General features: G+C 40.3%; 1 protein-coding gene across 3 annotated transcripts in view; it reads right to left on the bottom strand.

The window, feature by feature from the left end:
* Positions 1–12,991, bottom strand: part of PARD3B (par-3 family cell polarity regulator beta) — a 429,596-nt gene that overhangs the window by 75,239 nt on the left and 341,366 nt on the right. For all 3 annotated transcript variants that reach the window (XM_061455076.1, XM_061455066.1, XM_061455058.1), the window contains one exon: positions 8,337–8,633. In XM_061455076.1, the coding sequence (XP_061311060.1) occupies positions 8,337–8,633 (297 nt within the window). The remainder of the gene's footprint in view (positions 1–8,336; positions 8,634–12,991) is intronic.

The raw sequence follows: 12,991 nt of genomic DNA, 5'->3' as shown, positions 1-12,991 counted from the left end.
GTCATGCTGGAAAATCCCATCAGAATTACTGCAGGTCTGAGGTGTGCCGCATGGTTCCTTGTGCTGCAGTCATCTCAACTGGTGTTAAGAGCTTTTCCTGGTGAAGCAAGATAACCAACCGAATGTTTATTTTGAGAAAGTATGAGAAAGAGTGGGATACTGCTTGAAGACTCTCAGGACTCAGTTATGCTCCTCACTGCTTAATGAGGAAGGCTGGAGATTGCTTTACCTATAGTTCAGAGGAACCTGTAGCACAGGTCCCACTGACCTTGGATAACCTCAAACAGAAGTGAAGACACTGAAAACATTTCTCATGGCTCCAGTCAATCTATGTCCATTTTCCCTGTCACATCCAAGAGTTATTTCTCCATCCTTATAGACATATATCACTGCTCTCTTAACTGGAGCTAGTCAGCTTTTTGCAGCAGTCCAGTGATGGCCCTTTTCCCCTTCCTCAAAACTTAACCCTTTGCCCATTACTTTAAGACTTCTAGGAGATGATTTTTTGACTCCCACTGAACTTTGACTATTTTTTGTCTTGCTGTGAACTCATGTCATCACCTGGAGCCTGAACATACAGATGCTCATACACAAGCTGGTCTGTGCTCCTCATGTCCATTCTCTTCCACCTCCAAAAGACAGACTTGTAGTATGCAGAGTTAAAAGCCTAGCACAAAATCACATACCCTCATCTACTGGGCAGTTTTACTAAATGAAGATTTTCTCTACAATGAAAGAAGGAACCCCTTTCTTCCATTTAACTAGTAGCAGCTAGGAAAAACCTTAGAAGAGGATTTTTTTGGAAGTCATGGTTATGGATAGAGTGTGAGCTCCCTGGGGTCAGCAATGTAGATTGATCTTACACTGGGCTACACAGCAAAGCTTGCACAAAGCCAAGTCACCAGGGCTCTCTCTGGAACTACTTGCATATCCAGAAACTAAGAGATTGTAAGGCAAAAATGATTGTGTAAAGAAGCTGGGGAAAAAAACAGCAGATAGTTAACAAAAAAATTGGGAACTGGACTGGAAGGGAAAACAAGAGAAAAACAAACAGTTTCTTGGCAAAGGACCTGCTGGAAGAATAAGCCTCACAACAGTGAACAGCATAATAACCTTCTGCTTGTTGTTTCTCTTCAATCAGGGAAATGGGACTAGGTTAACATTCATCATTTAACCAGAACTGCAGTACAGAACAAACCTGACTGAAAGCATACATAGCTAGAATAACTCTGCAGGGCTAACGATGGGGCCAAAGAGACTCATTCTGACAGAAGACAACCTGGAGGAAAGAAAAGCTGGGCATTTTGAAAACCCTGAAGTCTATGAAATAGAACAGACTATGGGAGAGTAGTGGGAAAATAGAACCACATCAGATTTAACCATGTCCCTTACACTTTATTTAAAAAAAGATTTAGCAATTTTAAGTAGACCAAATTCTGAAAGGAAATGCATTTATTTGCCTGTAATGCTACCAGACAACTATTAATTGGGAAGAAGAAAACATGGTACACAACGCTACATCTATCCATCCATCCTGCATACCTAGTAAGGCAGACATTTTTGTTCAAGGAAAATATCCTAGTTACATTGCTTGCCTGCTAAATAGAAATACAACATTCTATTAAGGTTTGCACTTTAAATATGGAAGTGACTGGTCTATAAACAAGATTTTAACAGCTTCTCTTTTGAACAACTCCGACTGTTTAATTAATCTTCAGCCATTAACCATTCATTTAAAATGCCACTTACAAAATCTTAATTTTGCACATTATCAGCTGGTTCACAAATAGCTATCTATGAGCAGAAGTGTAATGATCTTCCTCTCTCTTTTCTTGGAGCCTACAAGCATATAGCCAATTCTAGCTTCTTAATTAACCACACGCACATATTAGCATTTAAAATTAAATGGTGTTTTGTTAAAAAATACTGTGCAGAGAAAAGTTAATACATACACATTCTGCTGCTGATTCAAGGAGCAAGTATAAGCTTTTGGTCAAACAGCATCCTGTGTAACACAGAATTCAGCACCTCTTGCTCGCACTAGGAAATACGCAATGGCAGGAACACATGCAAGACCATATGATTTCATTCCAGCTGCATGAATGATCTCATTTTGTCTTTATTTGTACATTTAAGAGGCTGATACCACCATCTGCATTTCACTCTATATCCTCTGGTATGGTCTCATCTTCCAGTAACAGACCTGTTCTTTCTCCAGGGACCTAACTTTTGCATTTGCATCCAAACGACTGAAAGAATGGGACATTACCAATAAATAGGCAAAATTAACACAAAATAATTCCATGCAATAATATATCACACAGAAAGACAGGGCTGGAGGAGAAAAAAAAAAAAAACACTAATCCAAACCTGAATGCTTAACACAGCTGCCATAACTCAGGCTCACCAGCATCTGCAGCAGGACAGTCACAAGGGAGTTGTGGGAGTGCAGTATATAAAATTTTACACATCTGTCAATATGTGAGGTGATCCAAATGCAAACCCTAGCAGGCAGGATGCATGCAGGCACATTTGTGACAATTCCTGACAGAAGTTATTTCTGCTGAAGAATGCATGGCCTTGAACAAGCATGTATACATCACATGGCAGCAGTAGCTCTGCTCAGGTTAAAGTATGACAACTTCCTTCTCTTTAGACACGTTCTAAAATGTTCAGGGTCACCCAAGTTCCATGAAATCTGAGGTTTCTATGAAAAGTGAAAGATTGGGCTAGGGTCCCAAACTGGAAGGATCTATCTGGATGAGGGGTTCCTGGGAAACAGCACTTTGAACTCTATCCGAAAAGTAGTTTTTCTTGACTGCTTACCAGTACATTCTTTTTTCACATGTAAGTGGGAAATAAAACCAAGGCTCATTTAAATATGTCCCAGGAGGTTCAGTTACTCAACATTTTCCCTAGCTAGCACAGTGAGTACGCAGCACCCCTTTGTCCTTTCTGAGGAAGAAAATCACAAATAGTATGAGGAGGCAAAAAACACAATGCAAGCCTCACTTCTGTGGCACATCCCACCACCCTGCGCAACTGGTGGCCAAAGGGGTTTCTGTGTTGCCCTGCTTCCATGAGCAGGACAGCCCTACTGAGCTTCTGAACTTTTGCTGTACCTGCCAATGCCAGTTTGAATTAACTGTTGTCAGAAATCTATCTGTCAGGAAGGACAGTAAGTTGCCAAACAGTAAGTTTCTGGTTTTAACATTATGGGGAGCAGTGACCAGACAAAGGTTGAGAAGGCCCAGCAGTATGCTTCAGAAAGAATAAATGCTGGAAGAATCAGAGGAGGGTCTCACGGGATGTAGGATAGTATAGGATAGGGAAACAGCATAGACGATTTCAGGACACCAAGCATAAGAGGCTGTATGGTAAGGGAGAGTAAATGCTTTGCTTGTACTTGTCACCTTGTAAACCAAAATATTCCAATGCATGACCATCATTCCCTTTCCACTGTAACACAAGGCAAAGTATGTAGATATTACACAACCTCATTCATTTTCTATCTTGCCTCCACGATATTCATCTTAGAAAATAATCACTCCTGAGTAAAGGACCCTCTACTTTTACAGAAGTGGATTGCTCTTTTGGTAGTCAGTGACAAGAGGTGTTGTAAATGGATGCACAATGAGCAATGCCCACGGTACTTAGAACTGAGAACAAGAACATTTCATTTTCTGGCTTAGGAGACATATAGGGCTAAGTAACATACCTGGGCAATCCTAACTTGCCCTTTTTGAGCAAAGCCTTCTCCGTACAGCTCTGAATTCCTATGGCCTTGAATTGTGCAGGATAGAAACGACCTATACCTGCCCAACAGACAAGCATTTAGCCTGCTTTTTAATTTACAAAGTTCCCTTTGCTAAATATCAAAGCTTCAGACCCTTCTTATTCTCCTCTCAGGCTTACATATAGCTTACATCTGTCATTTGGTTTGTCAGGACACACACAGCAATTTCTTCCTTTGATCCTTTCCTGGGAGAGGTGGATTGCTCAATGACTTGACCCTCACTCTCATGACTCTGGCCAGCAACGAGAGTAGGATACCAGGGGCAGAGTTAGGGTCGTGCAGAGGTATGGGTTTCACTTCCCCATTTCCAACTTTGCATGCTGCTAGACAGAACAGCCTGGAAGAGTGGAAGTTTTCATAAAGGAAACTTTCACCCTGAAATAACGAAGACCCATTTTTCAATTAATTAATTAACTTTTCAGAGTATAAGATCTTGCATAGTGGGTCCCAACATAGCATCTCCAAAAATGGAAAGCTGAATCAGACTGGGGCTTTGGACTCTACTCCTATGTAATAAAACAGTGTTTGGGTTTTTATTAGTATTTTTTTATATCTGCAACAAGATACAGCTCTGAATCTATTCTCACTAAACAAAGGAAAGCTGTATCCATTTTTGTCAGACCAGCACTTTGAAATTCCCCAAGATAAGACACACAAATAAATGAAGAATTATACTTGGCAATGAGTTTGGCATCAGACCTTAAATGTTTCATAGTTTCGGGCTGAGGAAATAAGTTGAGCAAAGTCTCTAGAACCTTTCTGGAGATGTGCTCGGGGTGTTTGGATATACTTGACAGCACCATGTTCAAGGAAGGAAAAAAGAGGAAATTGCTTATTTGAAACGTGAGAAAGGGTTGCACCATGTGACATGCCTGACATTTAAGTGATAATAGCGTTGTGCATATGCTCTTTTGGCTTTGGTCTGACACATCGGCTCTGCCAGGGTGCAACTTAGCACTGTCAAGGTACAGCCTTGATGATCAAACCCGGAGAGATGTGACTTACTACTTGTTTCAGGCACATACGGGCCACAGGTCACCAGCTTCTGCCGCAGGCTGGGGAAATGTACAGCGTCTAAGGCAAAGACCCTGTGAGTTCCCCAGCTGCAGAAGGTGGCTGTGCAGGCTGCACCATCCTTTGGGATGCCATTTGCATTACAGAAAATTGTGGCTAATTAGAAATAAACAGAAAAATGCTTGATTTACAAAGAAATGTGTGATTTTGCCAGCTTTTTTTTTTCACTCTCTTTAACTTAACATTCACAGAATACACTGATCATGCTAATGCTTTCGCTATAGTCATTAATAAGGACAATTTACATTTATATAGCACCTCTCTTAGTTAAGAATTCCAAAGCTTTCAGCAAAATATACACAAAAAATTACATCTATTTCACTGAATATAGTCATCGTTGGAATGAAAATCAACAATTGTGAAGCAGTGCAGAAGAACATTACACAACAGTTGCAAATAAGACACTAAGCAAATGCTCCAAAAACCCAAAGCAAAAAAATCCCTGAGATGCCAGATGCAAGCGTAGGTGAAAGGGGCGTTAGTATGCAAACAGCAGTGTGAAGCAGGCCTGTGTGTGCCCTGAGGAGCAGTGCGTGGAGGCAGCAAACATACTTCATGATGATTAAAGCAAGAGACTTCATACATGTGCAGCCTAGTGCTTTCCTGCATACTGAGGGAGACTATCAGTTTAAACATTCTCCTGCTGAGAAGAATGAACCAGGAACCCTCCATGAACGCTGGTGATGAGAAAAGGGAAGGTATGTGTTTGTGAATCGAAAACAGCCCTCACCTGACCACTGAGCTTCATACTTTACAAATGGCCTCCAAATTTTAAAAGGCATTAGCTGTTTTAATACACTCTTCAGGGGAAAAAAAAAGCTTCTTTTTCCAAATGATGAGTTTTAATTCTCCATCATAAGGACACATAACTGGAATTCCCAGACCAAAATGAAATCATCTATTCTTTCTGCGCTCAAGTCCCCCTTCTACCCCAAAACCCATTTAATTTAGTCACTGATCAAGTCTCCACATGCTATATTACAAGTCGAGAGTCAGAGGTGGGAGTAAAAGCCATCCATCTAAGGTAAAATTAATAACAAAACTTTGAGAGAGAGCTTGCATGTGTTAGCGAGACCAAAGCATGAGCTATTACATGACAAATGTGTTGATAAATGTTCAGCCCTGAAAACACAAAATAACTCTGGTTTGGCTAATAAGCATCCATTATAGCCCTTTCCCATCGTTTTGAGGCAGACAAGGTAGTTTTCATACTTGACCCTTGAAAGCAGATTTGGTTTTGTAATTAACATGTTATCCAGGGATTTTTCTTTCCACATCTCTTTCTTCTTTCAATACTCTCCCTCTAGCACAGAAACATTTCCTTGCCTGAAGTTGCCATTACATCCAAGAACTGCTGGCTGAGACCTCATGACCCATTGCGTAAATTCACATAAAATTATTCATGTTTGGCACATTTCTGCTGGCGAATAACAATAAACTTTTTGTCTCAGACAAAGGAAAGAAAGATTTAAAAAAAAACCAAAGGCAGCCTAGTAAGAATCCTGTATTTCCTATTTTTTCCTAATCTGGTTAAACAGCCTCTACAACCCTGAGTATTTCAACAAAGCAAAGTTGTTGTGGACTGTTTGCCTTTCAGTACAGAATCAACACAGACGGAACAGCTTCTCAGCGTGACTTCTGATCACTGACTCAGATATGAGGTAACTTTTCTTGCCTGTTAGATGTTTTGGTTTTAGCTTTTCATTGAGCTATTGTGTAATTACAACTAAATCCACACTGAAATCCATGATCCCAGCACCAAATCCAAATCTGATTGGGACTTCAATCTTGTCCACATAGCAGGTCAAGATTTCATTCAGTGTAGTTACAACCACAATACAAGCAATCAAATAAAAGAGGCCAGAGGGAAAGACTTTTTGCTGCATAGCAAAAACAATGTATAGACCGCACTTTGAAACTGATGGTGTTTTTAAAATGTAAAGCTATGAAGTCCTGTTACAACTGAAATTATGAAGCAACCTTTACGACAATGTCTTCCTCCAACTGAGTTACATCTGTATATATTTATATTTGAAAAATACATAAACCTGAATTTAGACTTCCCCCATGCTGGGAATTCTCAGATCTCAGTATACTAAGTTAGCATGAACTCTGTTTCTGATCCCCTCATTACACGCAAACATTTGTGTGACTTCAGTGACAATAGCCTCAAGAATTTTCTAGTAAAGCAAAACCTGTTAGATGGCAAAAAGCTGTGATCGCTACCTCCAATTTCACCCTCTTCACCCTCATACACTAGGGAAAGAGTTAAAAATATGCAAGAAAAACATCAGCAATATCATTATGTTTGGGAAGATCTCTACCATACTGTATTAAGGTGAAAAAGATAGATACTTGGCCCATTCTCTGCTACAAACTTAGATTTATGTCAGATTTATGTTTTATTGCTATTTATAACAATGACTCAGTAGATGTTTTTAAAGTGCTGTGATGCCACAAACTGAAAACACTCCTGTATCTGTGCTCACATATTTCTCCAAAATTAACAAGTGTGGTATCACATAGCACAGGCTGAGGCTATGGGGAGACACTACAGATTGTAATATGAACTCAAAGCGTGAACAATTCCTCAAGTCCCTCATGGCTTACTCTGTCAGGTCTTCTTTTCACACAGGCTTGTGCATCTTTCCTACACACCAATAGATTGGTTTGAAAAACCCAACAGGGATATATTTAATGCCATGACAGTAATGAAGTCTTACCTTCTTTTAGCCCCAAATTCCAGAAATAATCAGTTTTAAAATCATCACAATGGTGGGCACACCATCAACTCAAAGGAATTTCTGTTTTCCTTTTAACACAGGGAAAAACTTGACCATCTTTCTTTAATGCTATCAACCTGGAAGCCTGACAGTAAGGATTAAAAATTGCTCTTTCCTTCCCACTTGGTTATTGGAAAGGCTGTGAAAGGCGATCAGTCTTGTGAAGCCACACTTCACAGTCTGCATAAAAATGCCATGATTCCCAGTCCTTTCCACAACCTAATGAAAGTGCGTAATATCACACAGCTGGGGAAAACTGAACCATAAACATATGCAATATATCATGCTATCATATAAAACCTGTTACTAATAGGCACTTGATGATCAGCAGAATCGAAAAGGATCTGAAAACAGAGATTATTTTTGCTGCAGGGTAAGAACTCTTCCTGATTGAAAGAGGGAAAAAACACTCTCTCAGCAGTGCAGGAATTGGACTGGAGTCAGTTCATTCATTCTGTTTGTGAAATATGGACTTTTCTTTAATGATTTCTGTTTGACTGCTGCCTTGCTCAGATGCTTTGGGGGCACTGCTGCAGCAAATCATGATTTTGGTGAAGAGGAAATCCATGGCTTTCTGTTCAGTAAATACAGGGGTTTGGGGCACCTGAACAGTTCCCCAGCCTAGCCTCAGGCTCTCCCCCCTCGAAGCGATCATTGTTTGTTGTGCCAGATGGCAATACTACCTGTCACCAGGCGTCTGTGGGTAGTGCTGCTTGTTTATTTTTGCATACAGTCCTTCCAAGTGCTCCCTCTCCATTGGTGTTGAAGGAGAATCACGTGGATATATAAAGGTTTCTGCTGCTGCTGGTGATGATGGCCTGTAGAAGCTTGCTGCTGGATAAACCTCTCGGAAGTGGTTTACTCTGGCATAATTTGGATCCACCTCATCGTCATCAATGTCAGGTCCTCCAGGACCAATAGAATAATCCCTCAGACCTCTCAATTGCTTTTGCCGTAACTCCTGATGCTTTGCACCAATCCTAACAATGAAAAAGAAAGCACAAATATACAGTTGGTTCAACAGTAACCACAGGCACCGATTCATCATTCAAATTCGGAGCGCCAACCCCAACTGTTTAGATCTTCCAGTACACTGTGAAAGTGGTGCCAGATAAAACAAAATGGTGCATGCAGCAATTTTGTCGTTTATCTCCGGCAATCAGCTTTGTAACCAAGGTTAGTTATCATTCTGATGAAAAACGTTACTGCTGAACATACTGTGGCTTTTCACAAGTGTGCGTGCGCATGAACACATACAGTTTTAATTCCACACTTACCCTCCACTTTGCAGTTAACATACCTAACCCAATCCTGAAACTTTTTATCTAAATTAGCCAGTAAAATTGTTACTGCCCCTTGGTCACTTGACCCACCCATATTCTCCTAAATACATTACCTTGTGAAAAGTGGATTAAATGTGAACGCAAATGGAGAGATGGCACAGTTGTCTCAAATCAAAGGATCCCAATTAATTTGCTGCAGATTTAATTATTTTATTTTCTTTTGGCTACATAAATGTGGAAATCATACCTTATTATATAGGGGATAGGGACAAAGTAAAACAGCAAAGAAATTAATAGAAACCTGACAGAGATGAATTGGTACATATAAGTGAATTAAAGACTATTACTGGCAGTACTCCACTGTGATAAAGCTTTAAGTGGTATTACAAAATGTTGCTGCTAATCAGGGCCATTGTGTAATCTCTTTGGAATAGTAAAACATATTCAGGTAAATTTCAAACTCAGCTGATATTCAACAGTTCAACATTCATGCTGACAAAAAAAAAAAACCTATAGCAAGGCACTGTGAGAACGCAACTTCTGTTCAGCTACTCTTCAACAGAGTGTAATTAAATGCAGTGAGATGGATCTGGCAGAATGCTGACCACAGTCTGTAATAAATAGCATTTACAGAAAATAACGTAGCATGGAGGGAGAAACAAAGAACGGAAGAGAGGTACACAAATACAATGCCTGACAGAAGAAATCAACATTTGCTGTTGACTGTATCTGAAGTACAGCAGCAGCATAGAAAGAACAGCATAATTTGTACCACAGGAGAATAAGTAAAAAGGGTCTAGCAGACCTGGTTACCCCAGTAAAGCACAATAGCCTCAGGACACTGCATTCTGAAAAATCCCTGGAAGTATTAAAAAACCCATGTAGACAGGTCCCTCAGTGACATTGTTTAGTAGTGGACTTGGCAGCGCTGGGGTAACAGTTGGACTTGATGATCTTAAAGGTCTTTTCCAACCTCGTTGATTCTATGGTTCTGTGAAAATAAATGCTAATACTTTACAAATGATTTGTAACTAAAAAGGTTAACAAATGATGAGAACAACATGCCTTTCTACCCATAAACTAGTACATCCATGTGTATTACACATGCTTTCCAGTTACAACTCTCCATTAACTGTGTTAGGACATATTTAGATGCTAGTTTTTAACACTTAAAATGTAGCCATACTTTACAGCTTGATGAGCCTGCGTATGACACAGTCCTTGACAGCTGGGGGGGGGGTGTGGGGGGTGTGCTCACTATCCATTCTGCCTTCCCTTAGTAAAGGAGACTACCTTTCTCGTCCTTCATACTGAGTACTGTGTGAAGTTTTGGGTGCCTCAATATAAGGACCTCAAACTATTAGAGTGTGTCCAGAGGAGGGTGACCAAGATGGTGAAAGGCCTCGAAAGCAAGACTCAGGAGAAGAGGTGAGGTCACCTGTTTTGTTCAGTTTGGAGAAGAGAAGGCCAAGGGGTGACCTCATTGCAGCCTACAGCTTCCTCAAGGGGGGCAGCAGAGGGGTAGGTGCAGATGATCTCTCTCTGTTGACTAGAGACAGGACACAAGGAAATGGAATGAAGCTGTGTAAGAGGAAGTTCAGACTGAACAGCAGAAAAAGTTTTTTCACTGAGAGGGTGGTAGGTCACTGGAACAGGCTACCGATGGAAGTCATGGCACCAAGCCTGCCAGCGTTCAAGGAGCATCTAGACAACGCTTTTAGATGGTTTAGTTTTAGGGAGTGCTTTGAGGAGCAGGGAGGCAGACTTGATGATGTGTATGGGTGCCTTCCAACTTGATAAATTCTGTGAAATATTTTACCATAAAGAGCATGGTGAGGGAATAACATCTTCCTAACACACTATTTCTACTTTTCCTCAAGTTCCTGATCCCAGCCCTGCTAGTTCATGTTCTTTAATTTTTCTTAGGATAGAATTAAATGCACTCACAAAGCCTTAGTGCAATTTACTACAGTATTTCTTAGAGATGAAAGGAGGATGAGAAAAAATAAGCTACAAATGTTTTTTCCTTCACGGAGCTTCTCTTCCCTGCACAATCATCTCCTCCTGTAACCTTCACTCCATTTCTCTTTTGCTTTAGATTTTAATACCACACACACTCCTATTTTGTACTGAAACAGTGGCCTGGCTCAGGATAGGCATTATTCTCAAGTGCAACCTCAGCCAAGGTATGGCAGGGTCTTGAAGTTGCACACTTCAAAACAAGTCTTTGATTCTGCACAATTCTGACTCTATCCACATGGGAGATTTTATTGCAGAAAATTATGGAAAGTATAACCTGATGTCAATATGTGGGAAATTAGTTAGTAAGGCACACATTCTCTCATTTTACTGCTGACTGCACTGGGGTAGGTGGCAGATGGCTTCTTGGGACAGTGAGAGTGGAATGGCATTTGGAGAACTATGGGACATTCAACTTAATTCTTTGTAAAACTGGTGGTGACATTGGTATAAACCTTGATAAAAGTCATGCTTTTATTGATAAAGCAATGGGCAATGGCATGGGGAGAAAGTCAACACTGAGATGTATATGAAAACAGACACTAAAAAGGAGTGGTCAGCTTGCATTTCTATCTAAACCACAAAGCACTGCTAGCAAACAAGTAATAACTGGAGAGCACCTGAAAGCATGCAAAATGTTCCCAAGGGTCTGTGAACAGAGATAAAAGATAGATTATGCAGCAGGGAGTGGTGAAGGGAGCCAGTTTGCCTGTGTCCATGAATGAAACACCACATTCATCGTTCACTTAAAGGAATTCGGAGAAAAGTTATTACTTGGTTCATTCACATAAAAACCAGCCTTTTCAGGTAACTCATCATCTGAAAGCACTTGTCCTACTGCAAGGACAGGGGTGGATTTCCATTGCAAATAAGCCCTCAGACATCAAAGAAGCAGGGAGGGAGGTCTACGCTGTTGTTTTCCATCCTTTATACATACAGGCACTTCAAGAGAAACCCTCTTACAGAATGATTAATATTTCACATGTCCCACATGGGATTATGTCATAAATGTAAAAAAGAAGGCACTACTGAAAAAAAAGTATAATCACACAAGTAACCATTAGCTCCTGCACCAAATACCTGTCAATCTGGTAGTAGTCCTTGCCTCTGACTATCCTGCACTAAAAAGCATAATGCACTTTGAGCTTGTCACTGTCTTCCAGATCAAGTCTGATAAAATGCCAAGCATTCTTAAAAACGTGGGAAACTTTGAGGGCTTCACCCTCAATTAGTGATCGAAAAAGCCCAAACACAGAATTTAGTGCAGGAATACATCATATGAAGTACCAGTTTCATGGTGCACACAGGTCCCTGTGAGATGATACAGGCAGAAAAAAGGGAAAACACTGTATTCCAAGGAATGGTCTTATCACATGTTAGCGCAAAAGGCATGGCACCTTTTGAAGAAGAGTCCCAAGAAGAGTCACAGCAATTTCTCAGAAAATGATGAGCCATAATGGTCTCTGGACCAATACATCACCTGTCCCCTGCATATTTAAGATGTATTTGAAAGAAAGAGTAGTGCAGCAGAGCAGCATCATGTGAATCTTGCTTTCAAGTCTGACAGTGAGAGTAATTTGTCCTGCTATCAATACTGGTATATTCTGCACAACAACAGCTGGAATTAGGTCACCACAATTTTCTTTTGTTCCTGTGAATAAGCCTAGCTTCTTCAACTTCTCCTTCTGAATGCAGTCTTCAATTGCTGTCACTATTGTAAGTCAAACCTGCTCAAGAACAATTATTTCCCTTCTATATTCCACTGACCAGTCAATACCAGGTTATGTGAAATTCTTCATGATCAATGTTTCATCTTTGCAGTACAGCTATTATAATTGCATTAATATTTCTTGTTTCGTTTTTACTCTTTCACATAAATCTATAAAATCTTCTCAGTGATCTCTTTTTCATTTCAATCCAAACGTCCAAACATAGGGAAGCATACTACCAGATGGCTGGGGGTTTCTTTCTTCCCTTCATTCTTTCCTTTTTTCCTTCTTCCCTTCGTTCCTTCATTCTTTCTGTCTGTTTACCTG

The sequence above is a fragment of the Pezoporus flaviventris genome, unplaced genomic scaffold (genome assembly GCF_033815535.1).
Source record: "Pezoporus flaviventris isolate CSIRO_AGI_PZ_B2104156 unplaced genomic scaffold, CSIRO_AGI_Pfla_v1 ptg000001l, whole genome shotgun sequence".
In the NCBI taxonomy this organism is placed as follows: Eukaryota; Metazoa; Chordata; class Aves; order Psittaciformes; family Psittacidae; genus Pezoporus; species Pezoporus flaviventris.
Note: the sequence above shows the minus strand (reverse complement) of the source record. Positions and strands in the feature narration are given on the sequence as shown.